At 31.7% G+C, this 25,584-nt stretch overlaps 1 protein-coding gene, 1 long non-coding RNA gene and 2 pseudogenes across 3 annotated transcripts in view; 2 read left to right on the top strand and 2 right to left on the bottom strand.

Annotated features, from left to right (window-relative positions):
• Positions 1–23,308, top strand: part of LOC148603295 (uncharacterized) — a 133,990-nt pseudogene extending 110,682 nt beyond the window's left edge. Inside the window, exon 2 of the transcript XR_015916434.1 lies at positions 22,121–23,308. The product of XR_015916434.1 is annotated as an uncharacterized LOC148603295 (transcript). The remainder of the gene's footprint in view (positions 1–22,120) is intronic.
• Positions 4,075–6,580, bottom strand: LOC148603297 (uncharacterized). Its single transcript, XR_015916435.1, has 2 exons — positions 5,952–6,580; positions 4,075–4,315 (listed from the first exon to the last, which is right to left on the bottom strand). It is a non-coding gene; the product is annotated as an uncharacterized LOC148603297 (long non-coding RNA).
• Positions 6,939–23,863, bottom strand: LOC148603294 (uncharacterized). Its single transcript, XM_088553382.1, has 8 exons — positions 23,844–23,863; positions 20,411–20,438; positions 17,394–17,452; positions 16,195–16,479; positions 15,221–15,580; positions 8,718–8,763; positions 7,976–8,247; positions 6,939–7,006 (listed from the first exon to the last, which is right to left on the bottom strand). Exons 5-8 carry the CDS (start codon positions 15,492–15,494, stop codon positions 6,939–6,941), a joined length of 660 nt encoding a protein of 219 aa, XP_088409508.1. The 5' UTR covers positions 15,495–15,580; positions 16,195–16,479; positions 17,394–17,452; positions 20,411–20,438; positions 23,844–23,863.
• On the top strand, positions 20,070–22,121 carry LOC148603296 (uncharacterized; annotated as a pseudogene).
• Positions 23,864–25,584: the final 1,721 nt, after the last annotated feature.

Genomic DNA, 25,584 nt, shown 5'->3' with positions numbered 1-25,584 from the left:
CTGTCTGTCGAATGTATAATGATAAATATTAACTGAGTAATAAATTTTAATATTTAGTATTAGATGAGTGAAAAACTATGTATTTCAGTAATTTATATCAAAGATTCAATAGACCTAAATCCGTATGACATGAATTATGTGTACGGCAACAGCAGTCTCCGTTTTCAACGTTTTGATATAGTAGGATAGTGACCACCTCATTTCAAAGAAAATAATCTGTAGTTTTTTTTTTTCAATTAAAGTTTCCTTCTTTAACATGGTCTTGTTTTTCAATTGGAAGGTTACTATACAACTTTATTAAATTTAATTTTTTTTGCCAAATTTTAAACAGTTAAACCGTTGAAAAGACATTTATTACTTATACAATGATACAATTTGACTTCATGCTTTCACAGATTAATAAATGCCCGCGTTTAATTAGTAGGTCAAACGCTTAAGACACCATAACACGTTTTTATACAATGAAATTGTAACCGACTGTATGTAAAATATAGAACAAGTCTGTTCAGATTAATTTGTGCATTTGCTAATGTAAAATTTGATTTTTGTGTTTAAATTTCTTATTATGATCGAACGTTAATGGCATGAATTATAAATCTAAGAGATGACTCGTTTAAAAGCTTTAATTTTGGTCTACATAAAATGAATTTGAAATATTTTATAGCTGTGGCCAGGAAATTTTCTTATTGTGTGCGAAATTGAGCTCACGAGTGCAATTAATAACATAATCGCCCATTACTAATTCGATTGAAAAATGCATTGTTTACTTTTTCTAAAACTTGAACTACTTAACGTGCTAATATTATTTTATTTTTCATTTTGAAAAAGTCAATACATTTTACAAAGAAATAATTCAGAATTTGCAGAAAACATAACCGATCAATCACTCAAAAACATGTTTACCACATCTAGACAAGCCAAAATATGCACGGTTTTAAAAGGCAAGAATCTATACATATACCATTATAGAACATACCATAAACGATTGAATCTTTATAATGAAACTTTCAGTGGGGAATGCAATTTGACCAGGAAATGATCAACGTACAAATACTTCAAATATATTATGCAGTTGGCCCGTACCAGAACTGGCATTAGACTAGATCTAGCGATTTTAGTGAACTTATTTAGTCAGCTTAATTTTCAAGCACAAAAAGGGCAGACTCTCAGTCTCCAGAATTAATAAGAAGAAATAATATGAACATGGTATCTGGAGTTACGTATTTTCCAGGTTTTTCCTAAAGCACATATCATAAAATGTTGAAATGCAGCCTATTATTGCGACGAAGTGTGATTGTTACAAAAATTAGTAAAAATGTGGGCGATAAATATCCTATGACAAAGTGACTGACGCATTATGGACACGTAATACGTCCAAGAGTGTACATAATACTATGAGGTATATCTGATATACTGTTTTAGAATCAATGATTTGTTTATTCATATCTGATTTTTTTAAAAACATGATAACAGAACGGTCATTGTATTTTACGCGATTTAAACATCAATTCATATTCTTATTGTACATTTATTTTATTTCAAACAGATCTAACATCATTTTACATAACAAAATTGCGATCAGATCAGTCATCGGTCATCGCTCATCGATCCGTCAGCGATCAATCAGTAAACGGTCATCGATCCGTCAAATCGTTGAACGGATCGGTTCAAGGACTGTAAATACATCGGCCAAAAAATCAAAGTGCCAGCAAAGGACTAATATTAATGTTCTGTATAACGCTTTGAAATATGTCAAAATAAAATAAAACAAAATCAAAACAGGAAACAGAAACGATTTTCATACACAATGTAGCAAACAGAATAAAGTAGATTACATATAAAAACTACAAATAAGGAAAATATGCAACATTGTGTGAGAGAAAACCTGTTTATTGGCGCTCAAGTCTCACCTAACTTTGGACAGTAGTGGGCGGTGATGGGAAAATAAAACGAACTATAATATTTTGGTGAATTCTGATTTGATGCTTTTCATTGATAGAATACAAATACTTTAACGGATAGAACTAATGATCCTTCTATACGTTTGCATTATCTTCGCTGTATCAATTTGATCCGATGGAGCAGTTACTGTAACGAAAAGAGTCGTCCCATTCAGTGACGATATGGTGTATATATATAATAAGCAAATTTTATTTTGATTTGGTATATCATTCAAATACATCTACAAGCTTAATGGAGCTTCAGACTAAATATTTAACATACATTATGCAACATAAACAAGACAAACTAAAATCAAAGGATGTGCACATAGAAAACAAAAAAGAGGAAACCAACCAAATTATGATATAAAAAAAACAAAAATTTATTATACCTGGCAATCCAATTTTAATGTCTAAAACAAAAGATCATAATATAACTTCAATTGCACATTATTATATCTAAAATGTGCTTTCAGAATTGTGTTATTTCAGGAAGTTTGAACGCCAGGACTAAAAGCGGCAGAAATACAAAAAAAGCCTTCCATTTTATACAAAAAGGATATTTAAGATCGATTAATGCAAATTAGCCTACATGTACTTTCTAAAACACGAAAATAACTGCTCTACAAATTATCTAGTTGAGTTGGTTAATAAATTAGATATGTAATTTCATATTGGCCCCGTTACAGGTTTCGGTCAATCATGTTGGCCTTGATTAAAAATTCCAGCATTTTGTAAACATCTTCTGTATATTCGGAAGATGACTTGGAATCATTTTTTACAAAGTATGAAGAATCTCTACCAAGAACTATATATTTGTACGAATCATGACCGCTTCCCATATATATCAACAGTGGACAAAATGTACTCAATTGAAAATACTATATAATTAAACAGTACATAATATTAGTAGTATCTGCATACTTCTTCACCGTGTGCTTAAAAGTCAACAACCACTTAGGTATGGTTCAATTAAAGACATGGTGTGGTCGATACCTGTAGTTGTAACTGATTCAAAAGTTTTAACAATACTTTCATCCGCGAGTCTTGCCAAGGCGTATAATAAGTGATGCATGTACGTGCAAGCATTTTCATGGAAATGATTTGACTAGAAACCCTATTGAGGCATTGAAATATGTTCTACAATGACTGAGTCAATAAATGGTGGGTTTGGTTTGTTTTATTGAATAGAATCTTCAACGATTTTATTTAAGAGAGGAATCCAACGTAAGTTAATATCGTAACTGTTAGTTTCCAATATATGGTCCAAATATGTGTTTTAGAGAGTCGAATATAGAAGGGATATCGATAAAAGTACAGTTAAAATTAGGCACAAGATTCGGTCCTGTTATTATATCTTTAGTAGGATCGGCCAAACTTCATTTTATAAAATCAGATGGCACTTACAAGTATTCTATAAACACAGAATTTCCTGTATGTCAAAACATGTTTTCAGTTTTTGGTTTATCCAATATAAATGTATCATTATGATTTGAAAAGTCAAACTTTTCTGTCATCCTTGGACATCATATATTAATAATATAAATATATACTGGTATAATCATATAGCTCTCTGTGTCAGCTCTCTAATAGTATCACAAACAGTGCAGTTACTTGTACTGTTATTGAGTTTTATACAATATATCTACCACTACCAAATCGAAAAATCGCTTATATGGACATATTGTTCAATATAAAAAATATACATGCATGAACGACCGAAAATATCTGTTCAATCCTTATAATTCTATCCCACAGTCAAAGTTACCCTTTAAGAGCCTCAGTCGGTTACATTGATACACTGTGTTTATGTTTACGCTTCAATACACACACATTCCTTTGCACACGTATGGGAGCGTGGACGAATGTTTACACATAATAGGCTGCTCAACGACAGTGAAGGCGGTATGGACGAAGTGATAGTTGGCATTGAAAAATACGACATTTAAACAATTCAACAGGAATATAATTATTTAGGAAATACGACAAGGACGAAGGAAAATTACAACAAGTGGTTTTTCTTCAGGCAGACTCGGTTATAAATTTATAAGTTTCTTTCAAGAGCTGAAAATTATACACTCATATAAATTTGACTCAATAAATTATTGCATGACATAAAGTTTAAAATCTGGTGTCGTTAGTTAATCTAATTTTATACATAATGAAACAAAATCTACATCAGTAATACTTTGTGTTAGCAATTTCATGAATTCGTTCTGTTTTTCAAAACCTTGTCCTTTCACACTAATTTGACCAATTTCCTTTTTCGCCTAGAGTTTTATCTATCCTCGTTGAGGCGTTTACCTCATATGGTTTGTCTATGATACGGGAAACCGCATCATCATCGGCTGTGATATCAATACTCGATTGCAAATCTAAAATATTACAATTAAAAATCATTTCAAGAGCACCGTTCTGGTATACAAATATTAAACAGTGATCAAAACTTATGTACAATTCTAGTTTTTTTTTAAGCAGAGACACATAAATATTTATCAGATGAGTTTGTTTAATGGCATGCCTCGGTAGTGTATGCTCTTCAAGAACCATCCACCGAGTTGAAGTTATATATTTTGTCAACAGTATACAATACCATTCGTGTACAAATAAAGAAATATGAACCCCCACTGTCGCTAATTTTAAACGTGATTTGTATTTATATACAAATATTAATGGTATTATATATTGTTATTGATCTTGCTTATATAAATAGATCAGTTTACGAAAACTTAAAAGCCTAAACGGCAAACATTTTATATTTTAAGGTTTGATTTATCTAAATGACACTTGCCTGAATATTATGCATTTCAAACGAATCTGACATAGTAATAACGGCCGAGAGGTATGTTATATTTTCATATCACCCAACTCTTTTAATTTGTAATGTATTTCATAAGACTAGTTTTATTGACAAATCAAAAACCAAGCGGATACAAATTGTGCCTCGATATTGTTCTTAAGTATCATAAACTGAGTTTTAATTTGTTAAAGATTATCCACGGTGCTGCAATGGTGCATTTTTGTTTATCATGGTTTACATGTAATACCACCTCATACCATTAAAAATTAATTCAAGACATAGACCTACCTGGTTTTTGGAGTTTAGTTAATATATATTCCATAATGTAACAGAACTTACGTTGATATTTTCCATCAATTACAGACATTCTTTTGCAGAAAAGTGATTTTCTTGAAACCCCATCAAAATATGATTGTTAATAGGTCACCATATCTTGACCTATACTTAGAAATCGATGGTAAAGGAAAACTACTGACCAAACTATACGACAAACGTGATGACATTTCATTCAAAATTGTCAACTTTCCTTTCATCCGTGGCAACATCCCTTCAGCACCTGCGTATGGAGTGTTCATATCACAATTGATACGGTAAGCCAAGCTTGCCGAAACTAGGCTGACTTTTTGTATCGCGCTAGAACTCTGACAAATAGGTTTCTGGAACAGGGTTATGTTGCTACAAGATTGAAGTCATCACTACAGAAGTTTTATGGTCGTCATCATGAACTCATGGATCGTTATGGTGTATCCATCTGCACCATGAAAACTGATTTATTCAACGAGTCATAGATTTCCTTTCCTCGTTTGTCTACCCCGGATTTGACTTTTTATGAGCAACTCGGTGGGTGTTTCTAGAAAAGCAGAGGACGCTTACCCTACCGTTGCATCTGGTCCGTGCTCCCAGTTTTCAGTGAAGTCCGAGTTGCTCATTTGCTTTTGTTACTCTCTATGTATGATTTTAGTTACTATGTGTTCTTTGTTTTGCATGTTTGTTTTCCATATTTGGTCTTTGTCCCTGGATTGCATTCATTTGATTACCGCTATAACCTTGGTTCCCTTGATTACTCTTTCACTAAGAATAACTACTACGACATATAAGAAATAAATAAATGTTCAATTGAGTTTTTTTAACGTTTTTAAAATATATTCTAACATAGATAACGTTATCTTTTCCAGCATTCAAATATTGTTTTATGAACTTAGAAAAGCTACCTTTCGGAAGCTGTTCGTTGAAACCTTTAACATGTTCAAGCGTAAAGGTCAGTCTACTGTCAAAGCGGTAATCCTTTTCAGAAGTATAATCAGATGGCAGATATTCATCCTTTGTTAGAAAAAAAAACAGATGTTATGGCTTCTTGAAGAAGGAATAAATAACTATAGAGAATAAATTGAAGAAAATCCGAAATTTGTTTGATAGTAGTTTTATTCGAATACTTTAAATGACACAATCTTTACATTTGTACACAAACAGGAAACATAGGCATCGATAGATTTACTTCAAGTATGAAACTTTAAATGCTATTATTGATATTATTAGTTCGAGAACTACTTTAAATGGTTATATCATTATAAGTACTAAGAGGAGGTTTAAATGGGACTGAAGCGCATCAGACGCTCATTCCACCGTTCTTTCCTTTATTATTCGCTATCAGTGTGTTCTAAAAAAATATACATATGAACCTTGACCTTAACTTAATCAAAACATGAACATGTTTGTCTTCACTATAAATACTACCCACCAAGTGGCAAGTGTCAGGTTTGCAATTTTTTGACTGAAGCAAAATCATAACTAGTATCTTACCCTTTCCTTTCTTATAACGAAATGTTCTTCAACAGTTGATTGGTCCCTGAAACGAATAAAAAAATAAATATTTATCTGTATCTACTTTAAATTCCTTTTTTAAATTTTTTTCTGTCTAAACTTAACGTTGCCTTTAATTAAGAAACTTGTACATAGGTACTGCTTTTTGTATTTCTATACACTGAAGTCATCTCCAACATCAAGGATATTGCTGTGAAAAGAATTGTAAATGGATAAGGAGATAGTGTATAAATGAAAACGTATCCTTGGGCGAGATGAGCAAAAACAATGGGGAACGAATTAAGTAACTAATTATATGTAATGGAAGCCAGAATGTGCGTTTTTAAGAAATATTTGCCCGATGCAGGACTTTTTTTTTAACCTTTAAATATCAATTCTTACTTTTTAATTTTAAACCGGTCATGTTGTTTGTTTGGAACATTAGTCCGTTTCAACAGAGCAGCACCTGCAGATATGAACAAATAAAATTGAAACATTTTTCACAGATGTTCATATTTAATACGTAATATCTGAAAGCATTGCTACAAACTTCATGTAGTCAATAATTCAATGCAGCTTTTAAACTATCCATAAAAAAACAGGATTTGCAATGTACTCCTTAGTTTAAATGATACCTTGTGTAAAATGTAAATTGGGTTTCTAAAATCGTATTTCCAAAATTAAAACTATTTATTAAACTCTATGTTAACCGATGATATAGTCAATATTCAATATCACGACCATAATTTTGAGTAGAACTACCCAAAGAGTAATTTTTTGCAAGATAAAGTCACATACAAAAGCCATTGAACGTAAAACGTTCTAATAAAACAATACATGTACATTGGAAATTAAGTTTGATTGCAATTTTGATTTTTGTATCGTGTATGTAATGAGATATCCAAAATTTATATTTGACAACGTAAAATGAATATATATATATACGTAATATGATACTCATTTGGATCAGGCATTTGTATACACAGACGAAAGAGTTACATGTGATTATCATTTAAATCGAGTTTGAAAAGGTTAATATATTTTTAGTTAAAATATGATCATCATAAAATACAATGTATGATAATCATATGAAAACACACCAAAAATAGCATACTGTGGAAGTTTGTAGTTTTCGTGGATGAGCCAAACATGTGTTAATTCTATGGTATTTAATAATCAGTTTACTTTCACAGTGTGAGAATCACACTATAATCATATTATTATGTTATGTAAGTCATAATCCCGACATCATTGTTCTTGTTGGCACTTATGGTCGTATATTTATAAATAACAAAACACACTTTTTGCGAATTTTGCATGTCTATAGTATAGTGTCAAAATATTATACTTTGTCGTTTCTTAAACGTTATGAACATAGTTTGAGTTGCCATTTACATTTCAATTATAAGCTAAGCTTATCTATCAGTAATGCTACCTTCTGATCTGCAGTATTCACATTTCACAAGGGCTTTTCTTAACAAATCCCTTTTTGTACATATTTGATAAAAGGTCTGCAGTACAGGATCATTCTGCATTACATAAAGCAAAAAGTGCCTTGCTCTTTGCTCTCTTGGTCGCCGATTGTACAAACAAACACTTCTAAGAAACTCTGAAACATTGTGAGACTTAAAAGTCAGACATATAACGTCTCTTTCTATTTGATCAAGTATATATTCTTCATCATCTACAATAGTTCTCTGTATGCACCTGAAACAGAAACGAATCAATTATTTTAATTGGCATGTAAACAGCTCGTGATAAATATCGTAATTATCCATATATCATCATATGCTAAAACATTGTGCACTTTGGTCTATTATTTTTATCATTATTTTTATTTATTATTTATTTTTTGATCAAATTAATGATCTCGCATTTTCAGCGGTCTAGGGACTGATAAAAAGTCTAAGGATAACGTTTGTCATTTAGCACACAAACGACATATAGTTTTTGAAATTTTAGAGCAATCTCATGTTCTTGCAACAATCTTTAATAATGCATGTTGAAAATACAATTACTATTTATTATGTCATGTGCTATCATTGAATTAAGAAAAGTCGATAATTAAATATTAAAAGTTTCAGATAAAAATCACATATTAGAAGTTTTCAGAGAAGTTTTTAGTTATTGCATCTTTTAAGCTAATGATAATTGCGGGAAAAAACATAACCCCTTACCTACAGCAACAAGCCTCTTGTTTTTGGAGTACAAACTCAGAGTCTACTGAAAAAGAACAGTTAATACACAGACAAATGATGCACAACTAATGACATATTGTATTTTAATTATCGTAAGTGAATGCTTTATTGGAATTTTATGGACTACATAATAATAACAACATCTAATACGTTGTGATGGAATTACATATTTTAATATTTATGATGCTTGCCGAAAGAGTAATCAAGGGAACCAACGTTATAGTGGTAATCAAAAGAATGTAATCCAGGGACAAGGATCAGGCATGGAAAACAAACATAAACAAAAAAGATTTTAGTTGAGTCCGAGTAGCTTATTTGGTTTGTTACTTTGTATGTATGATTTTAGTTACTTTATGTTCTTTGTTGTGTATGTCTGTTTTCCATGTCTGGTCTTTGTCCCTGGATTACATTCTTTTGATAACCGCTATAACCTTGGTTTCCTTGATTACTCTTTCAATCAGAGAGATTGTTGATCGAGGTAAACTATAACGATTCACAAGTTCTTGATGACGACAATAAAGATTCTTTGGTAATGCCTTTCATCTTTTTTTGTAATATGACCCTGTTTTGCAGTGTCTTAACTGTATTAAGTCTGTCACGGTTCAAAACGTCCACATAATTTCGGCAAGCTCTGGCATAGTGTATCAGTTATGATATGAAAAATCCTTACGTAGATGCTGAATGGATGTTGCCAAAGATGAAAGGAAAATTGACAATATGTAATTATGAATAGTCATTGCAGTCGTTGTTAAGTATGTTCATGAGTTTTCCTTTCAATACAAAGTCTGTGTAGCGGAAAATGAGTTAAAATGAATTGACTAAAGGACGCTCCTTCTTATGAATCAGATCAGCTATAACATCAGTCTTATGTAAGTGATAGACAACAAGCAGCGGAGTGCGATTTGTCCACATTAAAATGCCAACTGTATGTCGAAAAACGTGTTCACCATACTGAACAATAATGAAGTAATAAAACATTCCAACATCTTATCAGGTATGAACATGATTTTGAAACATTTGAACGAGATATGTAGACTATGTTTCATTACTACGTATTTGTATCCATGAGTTCCATCGTTTTGGGAGTAACAACGATGTTTAACGCCTCGAAATTCCAAATAAGTATTTAGAAAATAGTATAAAGATGTATTGACGTTTTTGAATTCCGATGATAATTAACATTGAGGGTTTGAAGATCTTTTTCGGGATTCATGTAGAGTTGACATCAATACTACGAGAGTAACAAAATTCGTAGATTGACTCAAGACCGTCTCTAACAGCTGTAGGTAAGACAGTTAACATATTAAAAAAATGCTAACAATGCACACAAAACAGGATCAATATTCCCCCAAAACACACAAATGACTTGCAATTTACATGTATATACACACAATTCTATTTTTGCAGAAATGCCCTATGACTGCATATGTATATCGTTCAGTCATTATGATTCTAAAGTAAACCTGTGAAACATAACTGAAATTATCAAGTAGGTAAACCAGGAACGGAGTATTATGTACGAACCAATGCCCTCGAGTTTGAAAAGTCAATCCAAAATTTTGCACATAATGTACTCTTGTTCTCGAAAAAATATTGAGAAGATAAATAAAAAACTTAGATGAAACGTATTGATATTAAAAATCAAGCACATCTCTGATTGCAAAATTCGATTTGATAAGTAAACATTTTCACAGGCAATATCTATTATTTACATGCATACGAAGACGTCATTTCTTAGTTAAATGAAATTACATAATTATTAAAAAGTTTTCTTTATTATAAATACATGTCAATTTTGTCATTACCTAAATCATTACGTTGACTTTTGTCCTTTTTCAATGTGTATAGCAAACTATAATTTCATACAGGCCTGTTTCTGACATCAAAATAAAAAAAATGGGTTGTAATAATTGATCTTGACCATTTGTGGATAACTCGATATGGGATAAACTTCCCACTTGCCCCATACCCCATCCCCCATTCAAATTTAAAAACTCTTCTCAAAATGTGTACATATTCAGTCAAGTTCAACAAAAACAAAATAACATATTCCTGTAAATTGAATGGGTGCAAAGAAATTCAATTTCAATAATGGACTGATATTATTGTTTAAAATGTAAAAATTGTCAAAAAAACATCATGTGTGTGGCTGTGACAATTTAATTTCAGTGCAATTTCTCAAAAATGACATATTTCTGCAGATTGTAAGGGTGCGAATTTTTTTTTATTTTTAATGGTCCAAAATTATTGTTTAAATATTAAAAATGGCAATTTTAGTGTCCGCGTTGTTGCGACACTCATATTTCAATCAAATATCTTCAAAATGACATATCTTTGCATAGTGTATGTGTGCGAACACTTTTAATATACTTATTAATGTAAAAGTATTGAAAAGAATGTTAAAATTGTCTATATCAGTATTATGTTGGTGGTTGTAATACATACAATTTAAACCAAATGTTTGAAAATGCGATTTTTTGTTACAAATTAAATGAATGCGAACACTTAACATTACCTTAATGGTCTGATATTATTGTTTAAAATTGTCAAAATATGAATCATATATGTTGCTGCGACACATTATTTTCAGGCCAATTTCTCAAAATGACATATTTCTGTGGATGGTAAGGTTGCAAAGAATTTTAATTACAATAATGGTCTAAAATTATTGTTTAAAATATTAAAAATGGCAATATTAGTATCCGGTTGGGGTTGCGACACACATATTTCAGTCAAAAATCTTCAAAATGACATATTTTTGCAAAGTGTACATGTATGTGTGCAAACACTTTTCATATACTTTATATGCCTTTTAGTCTAAAATTATTCTAATCAATGTTAAAATTGTCTATAACAGTATTATGTTGATGGTTGTTATGCATATATTTCAAACCAAATTCTTGAAAATGAGATATTTATATATTAAATGAATACGAACACTTAGAATTACATTTTACCTTAATGGTCTTATATTATCGATTGAAATGTCAAAATTGTCGAAATAAGCATCACATGTGTGGCTGTGAAACATTAATTTCAGTTCAATTTCTCAAAAATGACGTATTTCTGTAGATTGTAAGGATGCAAACAATTTTAATATCAATAATGGTCCAAAATTACTGTTTACATAATTAAAAATGGCAATATTAGTATCCGGTTGGTGGTTGCGACACTCATATTTCAGTCAAGAATCTTCAAAATGACATAATTTTGCAAAGTGTATGTGTGCGAACACTTTTAATATACCTATTAGTCTAAAATTATTGTAAAAAATGTTAAAATTGTCAATATCAGTATTATGTTAGTGGTTTTAATACATATATTTCAAACCAAATTCTTGAAAATGAAATGTTTTTGCAAATTAAATGAGTGCGAACACTTGAAATTACATTTATGGTCTGATATTATTGCTTAAAATGTTAAAATTGTCAAAATATGAATCATATGTGTGGCTGTGACACATTAATTTCAGTCCAATTTCTCAAAATACGATATATTTCTGCAGATTGTAAGGGTGCAAACAATTTTAATTTCAATAATGGTCTAAAATTATTTAAAAAAAAAACTGACAATGTTATTATCCTCTCCGAGGTTGCGACAAATGACATTTTTTTAAAGGTCTTCTTATTATTGCTCAATATGTTTAATTTGTCAATATTAAAATCATGCGAGTGTCTCCGACACAAAATTATTTTAAACCAAATTTGAAAAAAAAGACATATGTTTAGATATCATAATGACTGGAAATTAAATGTACTTCCGATAAATATTTAAAAAAAGTCAATGAATAATGACTACGGACCCTGTGATCATTACAAATTACTCTATAGCAAGCTTTTCAAAAAAAGAATCTTTAAACTGCTGTCATAGAATTGATAGGTGCATTGCTTGCGGGAAAAGGCAGAACAAATATTTTTGATTGACCAATCAGAATTATTCCCTCGCCCCATTCCGCATTGCCCTATTCATGCACCCTATTCCCAGTGCCCCATTCCTCATTGCCCTATTCATGCACCCTATTCTCAGTGCCCCATTCCCCATTGTCCCATCTCCCATTCCCCATTTTCCCATCTCCCATTCCCCACTGCTCATAAAATAGGAAGTTTATCCCATACAAGTACATATACTGTGTCACCAAACATCTCACCATTCCTTTCTACGGGTGCTAAGAAATCTAAGACGAAAGATTTCCTGATACTACACTGTAAACAAGAATAAGACGCTTGGACAACAGGCACTAGATGACCTAGAAAGCTGGAAAGGGGAGACACAGTACAGGTATTCATGCTTAAGCCAAACACCAAAAATCTAATCATTCCTTCAAATTGGTGCTGATAAATTAGAAACGGAAATTTTGGTCAAAAATTGTATTTCAGTGTGACAAAAGCTTCAATTGACCCCGATTGTTTGACGAGTTATAATGGAGAAAGTGTGGAAAATGTTCCCCGCCATAATTACCTTATATAACCAGCCAAAATATATCAGACTTAATAAGTTAAGACAGGAGGTTCATTTCTACGGAAAGTAAACATTCAATCAATAACTTTACTTTAACTCGTGAAGGGTTAATTTCTTCTTTTTTTTAATTCTATGCAAATTCGTATCCGTCTATTGCTGGTAGAGAAAAGATAACTAGGAACGCTGCAGACTCCAATCTCAACAGGTTCTAAAATAATCTATTAGATGGTAGTAATAACATTTATTTAAATTGTAAAAAAAAACATACGTGGCCAAATTGTGGTTGTTCTCTAATAAGTACATATATTTGAATACGTCATAAAGGCCAGCCCAGCAGCCCATTCGATAGTAGGACATACTCTGACCCAGTTATTGTCAAGCGCCCAAAGGTTGTACTCTTCTGCCAACAACCAATGGTTTTATTAGCCACTAACATCGACCGCGTGTGACCCTAAAAGTTAGCTAATGTCAGTAAATCCCCATTATAGTTCCTGTCATATTAAACACATTTCATTGCAATATCGATTAATGGACCAGACAAACGTTCCAACAACTTACGCTGTCTTTTGCATAATGAACAAATAAAACTTAAATGGAAACGTACCTCCATCAACCAAATATATATATAGAAGTAAATATGTATACATCATACAATTAAAGAATCAGTATTACATCAGTATTTTCAACCTTGCATATTGACGACACAAACACTGTGTTTGAAAGAGTTGTTCGATGACTGGTCATTTTTTAAAACGTTTGGTCGATAAGGCAGTGAATAATTGTTTTGATCGTGAGAAAATAAATCAATACGAAATCAAGGTTTTTGTTACAGCCATACAAAAAAAAAACATTAGGTACACTGTATTATGGGACATCGTGTACTAAGTCACAGCCCTAGAGTAATCCTACGAGGAAGAATGACCTGGGTAGCGAAAGCTACATTTTATATAGCCTGGCTAGCCGAGTGGTCTAGGGCGATCGACTTTGTGCAGTTGGTGTTGCCATGGATGTCACAGCAGTACGAGTTCGAGTAGCGCGAAAGAAACGACCAAAAATTTGCATCGCAAATTTGACAGTTCTAACCTTGTAGGTATTTTTTCAGACCTTTCTATGCGTTAACATTATCTTCCCTGTATCAATTTGATCCGATGGAGCAGTAAAGCGAATATATTTGTCACATTCTTAGACGTTTGTATAATATTGATTTGTTGTGACATGTATCATTTATGTGATCCTCTATCCTACATAACAACATTTAAATGAACTGTCCAGTACTACCATACATCGTGTACTAAGTTACAGCCCTAGATTAATCCTACGAGGAAGAATGACCTAACCAGTGAAAGCTATATTTTATATATAGCCTAGCTGGCCGAGTGATCTAGGGCGCTGGACTTTGTGCAGGCGGTGTTGCCATAGATGTAATAGCGGTACGAGTTCGAGTCCCGCGTAAAGAACGACCAAACTTTTGCATCGCAAATTTGACAGTCCTAACATCGTTGGGAATTTTTCAGATCCTTCTATATATATATATATATATGTGTGTGTGTGTGTGTGTGTGTGTGTGTGTGTGTGTGTGTGTGTGTGTGTGTGTGTTATGTGTGTGTGTGTGTGTGTGTTAACAAATATGAAAGTAAAATAATAAGTCCATGATATTACTTATTCAACAGTGAAATATGTCGGCAGTTAAATGAGTTTGAATTGAAAGCGGGGCCAAATGAGAAAATTTCAAAAGAAATCGATAAGTAATACTTCTTACTGAATGGCTGAGGAGTAAGTTTTGCCACTGATCATAGCTAAAAAAAAACTTGTATCCAAACCTGCATGTAAAACAATTCAATGACACGCACACATACAATATGTACGATACATGTAATGAAAGATAGGAAACACGCTAAAATGGGAACAATATACGTTTCACGACGTGCAGATAGAAAGGGTCACAAACATGCCTTCAACATTCCGACAGAACGTTGACTTCCTTAACATTTAAGCCTACCCAATAACTGCAAGTGTAACCTTACCAAAGAACGTATTAAACGGTTCAGAGGAAGCCTTTTTGTATACATCAATGGTTCCATACTTTTGTGTTGGAAAGTGTAGTGTTTCAAGCAAAGTCATTATTTTGATTCGATCTGCTTTTTTGTCGTTTTTCCAAATAGTGTTTTTGGAAGGCGTACGGAGTTGAATGTACAAGGAATCATTTTGCTCGTGTATGTCAATTATTCCAGAAGCAATACAATTTTGTACAAAATCTTGATTTGTCACCAGAAACTCTTTGTTGCTTCTACACGCCATCCTTTTTTTTCATCAATGCAAGTGTAAAATAGCTTCTTCGTCTTCGTCTGCAATAGTAAGCCCTAACTGAAGATTGTCTAGTCCATCTAAAATGAAACAAAACGGATCATTTTCAACTGACACAAGTTATGTTTCTGAATAGACAGAGATTTTTGTATCTATATTTCTACGTGATTTATACAGGATTCTTTGGTCAAGAATGTTAAAATGCATCACAACGCTGTTACTGAACACAATTAGTATAAAGGGGTACATTCTTCTATATCTTTGAACATGACCATATAAGATATCTCAAGAAACATATCATAATTAATTAGTCGGTATCATATAATTGCGTGTGTTTGGTTGTTTTGTTGTTTGATTTTTGTTTTTGTTTTTTTTTGTTCTGTTTTGTGTTTTGTTTTTTTTTTTTATTTGTGTGTGTGTGGTTTTTTTTTGTTTTTGTTTTTGTTTTTTTTTTTGTTTTGTTTTGTTTTGTTTTGTTTTTTGTTTTTGTTTTTTTTGTTTGGTGTGTGTGTGTTTGTTTGTTTGTTTTGTTTTGATTGTTTAATTTGATGTTGTTTTGTTTTAAATCATATTTATCAATATTCGTTTTTCGGTTTTGAAATAAAAACAATATATGCTTATCTGATTACTTTGACCTATAAAGTAATAGTAATACAATCGGCGTTTTTTTTTTTTTTTCGAATAATTATCGTACCGTCTATGTGTATTGCTGTGTCGTCAAGTAAATTTTCTTGATCCGTCTCTCTAAGTATTTGCAGAAATATGTTGGCAAAGTCGTCAATTTCTCCCAATTTAGCAAATAAAGTATTATAGATTTGTAAACGTTGTGTTTGTCTGCTCTGTATTGAATTAATTTGCGTATATTCTGCCGATGTTATTAAGCGTCTGCGATATAATCCATTTAAAGTTTCATTTACTTCAAGGTTCCGAATAAAATTTGTACGAATTCGATATTGTTGTAGTTTTATACGTAAGCTCTCTGTAAAAAATATAAAAGAATAATCAACCTAACAGAACAGAAACAAAAGTATTTTTAGACAATCATTTTTTTTAAAGTATCAGACTTCGAATGACTTGAAACACGTCCTCTGTTTTTCTAGAAACACCCGCCGCGTTCCTCATAACAAGTCAAGTCCTGGTAGACAAACGAGGAAAGGGAAACTATGACCCGTTGAATAAATCAGCTGTCATAGTGCAGATGGATACACCATAACGATCCACGGGTTCATGAAGACGACCATAAAGCTTCTGTAGTGATGACTTAAATCTTGTAGCAACATAACCCTCTTCCAAAAGCCTATTTGTTAGAGTTCTAGCGCGATGATTTGGAATTATTTTTTTACAATGTATGAGGAATCTCTACCAAAAACTATATATATATATATATATATATATATATATATATATATATATATATATATATATATATATATATATATATATACATGTATCTAAGTGTACCATCGTTTATGGAAAAACAACAATGTATAATGTTCTTCTTAAGTCCACATTGAATTAATACCAGTACGAGAGTAACAAGTGTTGTGGTAGGAAAGAAGATCTTCTTTGACAGTTGTGAGTACAGAAGTTAAAAGTTTTGAAAGAGGTTTGGTGGTACAGTTTGCAGATCCAGCTATGAAACGTTGTTTGTATGGATTCTTGTGGAGTTTAGGAATCCAGTACATAGACGGTAAATCACAATCATCGTCCCTAGTAGAGAGACCAAAAGAGGATAGTACAGATTTATGGTTTTCCACAATCTCTTTGGATAAATCTGTTTTTCGGTTTGCAAAAACTTGAAAAAAACACGTTTCGTGATGATGATTGAGAATAATTTGCAGTTTTTTAAAAGTACTTGTGTATATGCGTTTATCTGCTTGTGATCAAACTCACCATTACTTATGCTGTATCCACTTGCCATTGCGGTCGACATGCGTCGAATGTGGATGCATCTAAAATTTCAATTTTATACGTGTTAAGTAGCAGTCGTTGAAAGAATCAATCAACATGCAAATTCTTTCATAAGTAATACGCCCCCCTAAAAAAGGCTACATGTTTTAATTTGTGTTAATAAGTTGCTTTATATGTCTGTGTGATGAAATGTATAATTATTCATTCCAATCAGTCTGCTCTAAGGAGATAATAAACATTGAAAATCTAACAGTATATATTGTACTTTTACAAAGTTAGTTTCCTTAATTTGAATTCTATATGATTTATATCTCTTGTGAACAAGAGTTGTAATAAAAACACACTATCTGTTTACGTAAACATTTATAACTAAATATGAAAAAAATATTTATGCTTTCCCACCATGAATAACAGTTTGAATGATTCTTAGACGGAGTGCTACTAAATGGCATACATATTTCATAATTCTGTATAATTCTAAATTTTACATTCATTACCTTCAATTTTGCTCTTTCATGCTGAGTTATTTAAATGAAAAGAACATTTAGACACTGCCAATTTAGGAAACAAAGTATTATAGATTTGTAAACGTTGTGTTTGTCAGCTCTGTATTGAATTAATTTGCGTATATTCTGCCCATGTTATTAAGCGTCTGCGATATAATCCATTTAAAGTTTCATTTATTTCAAGGTTCCGAATAAAATTTGTACGAATTCGATATTGTTGTAGTTTTTAACGTAAGCTGTCTGTAAAAAATATAAAAAAAAATAATAACCTAACAGAACAGAAACAAAAATATTTTTAGACAATCATTTTTTTAAAGAATCAGACTTCGAATGACTTTAAACACGTCCTCTGTTTTTCTAGAAACACCCGCCGCGTTCCTCATAAAAAGTCAAGTCCGGGTAGACAAACGAGGAAAGGGAAACTATGACCCGTTGAATAAATCAGCTGTCATAGTGCAGATGGATACACCATAACGATCCACGGGTTCATGAAGACGACCATAAAGCTTCTGTAGTGATGACTTAAATCTTGTAGCAACATAACCCTCTTCCAAAAGCCTATTTGTTAGAGTTTGTTCCTTAATTTGAATTCTATATGATTTATATCCCTTGTGAACAAGAGTTGTAATAAAAACACACTATCTGTTTACGTAAACATTTATAACTAAATATGAAAAAAATATTTATGCTTTCCCACCATGAATAACAGTTTGAATGATTCTTAGACGGAGTGCTACTAAATGGCATACATATTTCATAATTCTGTATAATTCTAAATTTTACATTCATTACCTTCAATTTTGCTCTTTCATGCTGAGTTATTTAAATGAAAAGAACATTTAGACACTTTATGTTTTGTTTGACTGAGTTAACTAGAGTTAAAACAATTAAAGAACATTACCAATGCTCAGATCTTGACATATATTTCCTTTGCAATTTAAGCATAAACTGTAGTTGTAGCTTTACAACATTATTAAATTTCATACAGAAATCTACACACCAATCACGTTTAGTTTCTCGAATAATCTCGCGTATTTCTTTCAAATACCGCGATTAGTAAAGAAATTGCTCAATATTTTGTGATGTTTGATTTTTTAAGACGTTTGCTGCTCTATTTTATGAAAATAAGGATTTCAAGAGGTTGTGAAATCTTGTAAGGTGTGATTATAATACTGTTGATGACAGGTTACTTCTTGAAACACGTGTACAGCATAGTGAAATTTGTAATTTACATTTATTTCCATTTTTTATTTGAATACCACTAGGTCGATACCACTGCTAGTGTATATAAGGTCCCTTGGGTATTGAGCAACCACGTGTTCAGACTTGTCTGACCCAACAATATATTAGATTGTATTTATTGTATTGGTAAAACTTTGCAGTATTTTAAATTTCAATAAATACTGAGGCTTTATTCCTTGTATTACACATGGTAGAACCTCTCGCTTGATTTGGCTGTCTTGATTGACAATTTTGTGTTTGCTTACTTCCGTGTACAATTAAGTTTTAGGTTTAGATCTTCCTATATGTTTGATTCAATTGATGTTGATAATTCATACTGCATCAATATGAGTAGGAGCAATGATGGGGCAGTGTGCTTGTATTCCGGAATGAGATATAAGCATATAAAATTTAACTATTTGATTTATTCTGTTTTTTCAGGTGTGTTTAATAAAATAATGAAAAGGAATGTGAGGGATCAAGTGGAGTGGATAGAATATGTTTATGCAATGAAATCGATGAATCCAGAAGAGTCCGAAAATCTGACAAAAATGGCTTAACATGAGCAGCGAACATCCTAAACTTTTATCATAATTGTATTCACATTCAATACGTTTCGATTGATGGTCGTTAATCATTTTGAACGTTATAATACACTGCTTTGAAAAAACAAATCGACATGATTGTTATTATGCAAAAATTTATTTAAACATCATCCATTTGTTTTAAGTTTGAATGTTTTGTTCTCCAATTAAGGAAAGAATAATTAATTCATTTGGTATGCAAAGCAGTGTTGCATGTGTCATGATTGTTCATATGTGATAATAATGATTTCATGAGCTTGCCAATTTAGTCATTTATTTCGTTTTCTACCGTTCTTACAAACAAAAAAAATATTTTATTAACGTTACGAGACCTGGCGTAGTGATATTTATCGCTCAAGAATGAGAGTCAATACACAAAATGTTCAAATGCTTGTATTCATGATGACAAAACTGAGCACTTGTCAAAAACCGTAAACAATACGAGATACGAAACGGTTATTATCACACCTGTGGGGCAATTGAAATCACACATAGGTAAATGGAAATCAATTACTAGCAGTACATATTATTGATGTTATCGAGAACGGATACAGAATATCATTCAAAACAGAACCGGATTCGATTGTTTTAAAGAATAACAAATCTTCTTTAGATAATCCAGAATTTGTAAAATCTGAGATTGTGACATTAATGAAGAAAAGATGTATTACTGAAGTAGCAGACAAACCAGTAGTTGTGAATCCACTCATTGTGGCCTACAATAAAAACAAGCCTAGATTAGTATTAGACTGCAGACATTTAAATCCACATATATTTAGATTTAGACAGAAATATGAAGATACGAAAATTGCAAGAGATTTATTTAAAACTGATGATTTCCTTTTTAGTTATGACTTAAAATCTGCTTATCATCATATTGAAATTATTGATATACACAGAACATCTCTTGGGTTTTCGTTTGAATTTGACACAAAAACTAGATATTTTGTTTTCAATGTCTTAACATTTGGCATCGCTACAGCAGGGTATATATTTTCAAAAGTATCGAGGGAGGTAGTTAAACACATGAGATCAGAAGGAAAACGTATATTCATGTTTCTAGATGACGGTCTAGAAGATGATGACGATTTTGATAGTTGCTATAAAACTAGTACTGACGTCAATAATGAATTACAAGAATTTGGCTTTCTAATAGCTCATGAAAAACGTAATTGGTTTCAAAGTCAAAGAATTCAATGGTTAGGTTACATATGGTACACAAAATTAGGGAAAGTTTTTTTTAAGAGAAGAAAGAATCAGTAAAGTTGAAAACAGCATAAGAAAGTTATGCAATGAAATTACTAATGGCCGATTATTATTTAGGGCTAGATTTTTAGCTAGCATAGTTGGTCAGTTAATTTCAATGCAAATTGTCATTGGTGACAAAGCCAGATTTTGCACAAGATATGTGTATGAATGTATTATGGGTAGAGCAGGTTGGGATGCTCAAGTAAAAATCTCACAGTCAGCATTGACAGAAATTTTGTTTTGGGATAACTCAGTTAGAAAGATAAACGAATCGGGTGTAGATATCAGCAAAGTAGATGTAAAATTTGTTTCAGACTTTGACATGTTTTGTGATGCCTCAGATGTAGGCTTTGCGGGATTTTGTCAGTCCAGGAAGTATGTGATTACTTCGTAGGTCTGGTAACAGGTAATTGGACTAGAGATGAAAAATCAGAGAGCTCAACATGGCACGAATTAGAATGCGTCAGAAGAGTTTTGCTTACTAAAGCAAATGTTCTAGAAAGTAAGAAAATAAACGTAAATACAGACAATGTGAATGTTTCTCAGATACTTAAGGTGGGTAGCAGAAAATCCAAATTACAAAGCGTAGCTACAGATATACACAACTTATGTCTCAATAGGGATATAAATCTTAATTTGAATTGGGTTCCCAGGTCAGAAAACAAAGAAGCTGATGCAATGAGCAGACAATCAGACTGTGATGATTGGTCAATTCATAGATTGTATATCTTAACAAGAAATGGGGACCGTACATTATCGGTAGATTTGCTACACATTATAACATACAATGTAAGAGATTTAATTCCAAGTATTGCTGCCCTGACACTGAGGCAATAGATACATTCACACAAGATTGGAGTAACGAAATAAACTGGCTTATTCCACCCCCTTACTTGATTGTTTCGTCTTTACAAAAAGCTAACAAGACCAGGCACAATGTACATTAATTATTCCAGAATGGAAATCTGCTCCTTTTTGGCCTCTCATTTACACACAAAAAGCAATAGCTCACTTTATAAAAGATATGGAATATCTGAGAGAAAACAAAGTTGTAGTTGTAGAAAAACGGGATTTTTGGCGAATGTAAACTTAAGCTCAATATGATAGCTTTTAGAATTATATTTTGATTATTTCTTATGTCGTTTTTCAGGACTAAATATCAGACGAAATGTGGAAACAGCGATAATCCAGAGTGGTGTTACCATAGATCCATTGTACATTTAAGCCGGAAAAATGACATCTTTTATTGTGGATTCTTAATGCGAGAACACTAGTAAAAAGTATTTCTATATTTTTAACAGATGGACAAAGTTTGCAAACGAATATAACTTATCCGATTTACCAGCGGAACCTGTACATATAGCTCTTTATATAACTAAATTAATAGACGAACATTGTTCACTTAGTGTAGTAAATTCAGCTGTTTATTCCATAAAATTGGCACATAATCTTAACGGTTTCATTGATCCTACAAACAATTCTTTTGTTATATCATCATTAGAATCAATTAAAAGACTTAAAGGTAAACCCGTAAACAAAAAAGATCCAGTAAATAATGAAATGCTCATTGAACTTTGTTCTATTTACGAACATTCTACGGACATTTTAGTAGTCATAGACCTTACTATGATGTTATTGTCCTATCCCGGTTTTCTTCGTTTTGATGAAATCAGTAAAATCAAATGTAAAGATATTCATATTTTTGACAATTATTTAAAAATCACGATTAGTAGTAGTAAAACAGATCAATACATACAAGGCAACGAGATTTATATTTCAAAAGGTCAAACTATTGCCTGTCCATATAGAACGTATGTTCATTATTTAAGATTAACTGGATTAGATTCTCAAACTGAACAATTTGTTTTTAAACCGATATTTAGATCTAAAGGTGTTTGTAAACATATATATAAAAACAAACCAATTAGTTATACTACAGCTAAAGATAATATTGTTAATAGGCTTAAGTCAGTAGCACCTAGTCTCAATCTAGGTCTTCATTCCTTACGTTCCGGTGGGGCTACGGCCGCTACCAAATCTGATGTTAATGAAAGGTGTATTAAGAGACATGGGAGATGGAAAACTGATTTTGTAAAAGGTGGTTATATCGAAAACACATTAGATAAGAGAATGTCAGTCTCACAGAAACTTGGTCTTTAAATTTTTGTTTTTCTTTCATACTAACCCCCTCTTTCTTTGATTATTTTCTATGCTCACTTGGCTGTCGGCAATATGATATATATCTGATTAATTATGTTTATATTGATTAGAGTTTGAGATATGGAAGTAAAGTGTATACTGCTTTTTCTTAAATAAAAAAATGCTATATAAATGAAGAGTTTGTTGTTGATTCTTTTTTTTTGCGTTTAACCATTTGTGTTATAGTGTAATATAAATGCTCCCGGGATGTACGTGAAGAAAAATAGTCCTAATTTTGTTACCAAATAGACCAATTCAAGACCTAAATTTGATATAAGTTTCATATATGTTAACTAGGTGATTTTTTTAAAACGGCCGTACATATGTAAGGAGGGCGTTTTCTTGAATTGCACTACAGCAACTCCTTTAAATTTGATCGATACTAATTTACATCAGATTTTGTTTTCTGCACCTGTCTTGCTCACATCCTTCGTCATATTTGTATAATTTCGATTGCCCAAAAGCAACGATAATAAAAACATAACTTTACCTCTTTAAAATTAGTATGTCTCCAATACAGCACTTGAAAATTAAACAGATGAGATGCACACAAAATGAGGAAAGTGATCCTTTTATCAATTTATGAATTGAATAATATTCCTCACATGCTATGAAAGTGAAAAATTGTAACAAATATCGTGTATTTTGCATTGCAAAGATTTTATAGCACAAACCTATCGTAATTCTGATTGACGTACGGTAAGGTACACCCTTCGTAGGTTTTATGTTATAGTAAAAAATCAATACAGATATATCTTAAGCGTATTTGTGTTCTGTAACAAAACAAAAAAAGAACCTTAAGGCGTATTTTGTAGATTCAAAATATTTCCTGCTTTATAGTGATAAGGTTAGACACATTTTTTTAAAAATACATTGATAGTGGACCGGTGTGCATTATATCTACGACTTCAAATGTGAACCAATCTTGGTAGTAATGTCCCTTATGGTATTCCAAAAAGAAATAATGTAAGGTTTGTTATCCATCGTCAACCATGGCCGTTGTTACTAAAGTAGATCATAGTAATCAGACAGTCGTTTTTTGCATATATCTACAAAACCGTTAGGTTTTGCCAAACCCTGACGTGGGGTATTGGTGAATAGCGTAATAAGATTATCTGTGGTCAAATTTTCGTGCAATTATATTAAACCGTTAATGTAGGAGTGTATACCCATTTGAATCATTTTTGTTGGTATTGTTATAACTATTAGTTTTTTTTTAAAAACAACTTCTACTCTGACACTACTGGACAAGTGTGAACCAAATTTGGAATATATTGTACCTTGAACGGATGTGGGGATTTTTATATATTTAAATATTTAACATCCGTTATTAAAATAGGGATGATATGGGTCAGATGGCAGATTGTATATATCTCCAAAACCGTTAGGTTAATCCAAGTTCTGACGTGGGGAAAAAGAGTTCAGCATGATGATATCCATGTTCAAATTCGTTTAGATTTGAATGTTGGAGTCAATGCCTTTTCTTTTTTTTAGGATGGGCCTTTTATTATTATTATTACACAACAAATTTCCTCTGCACTAAATGGACATATTTCAATAAAACTGCTGCTCTGTTTCATCATTTTAAGTTTAGCGAGTCTGATTCATAATATGTAATAATTCAGTTCTTCACGGTTAGCGATGATACTTGATTCAACATATCTGACGTTAACAAGTACATATTAAGTATTCAAAATCGACTTCCTTTCGTGTCTTTGGACTTGAAAATGTTCACGGGGCTTTGAGCTATGTTTTTTTCAAGATTCTTTAACTTCCTTATTAAAGCTGTCTCTGCTGACCACCGAATCGGTCTAGCTGATAAATATCACTGAGATTCATCATAAGATAAATTTGTCTTTTTTATCTGACAAAAAAAATGCTTTATTCCGTTTTTAACAGGTGTAATCAAAGCTGTCGATAAACAATAAAAAGCATTTTTGATCTTTTTCAGGCGTAATCAATATTTGACAATTTCTATCGAATTACCGTGGTAGGGGGGGGGTATTTTGTTTTATACATGTACCATAATAACAGGGCCTTTATTGACATTGTAAACATTTTAAAGATGACTGATTGTTGAGATCAACGGATTGCTTTATTAATATTGATATATATATGCAGTCCAAATTTCGACTAAACAATTAAGATGAGTATGTATTTTTAGATTAATTAGGTTCATTTGTTATTCTTCGTGACAGAAATGATTTAAAAATTGTATATCAATTTTGTTGAAATATTTATTGACAACATATCTGTCTGTGAACATGTTTTTATACTTCAGTTTATTTTTATTGACAGAAGATTAAATATACTCAATTGGTTTTTCAATAGGGAATAAATTGTTTGGAGAAGGGAGTTCAGAAATCGATATTTTACTTAAATACTCATATTTCATTTTGAAAATAAAATATTGGA

This window comes from Perna viridis, chromosome 11 (genome assembly GCF_037379345.1).
Source record: "Perna viridis isolate PV_CMFRI_1.1 ecotype Kerala chromosome 11, ASM3737934v1, whole genome shotgun sequence".
Lineage (NCBI taxonomy): Eukaryota > Metazoa > Mollusca > Bivalvia > Mytilida > Mytilidae > Perna > Perna viridis.
The sequence above is the reverse complement of the archived record's forward strand: the minus strand, read 5'-3'. Positions and strand labels throughout refer to the sequence as shown.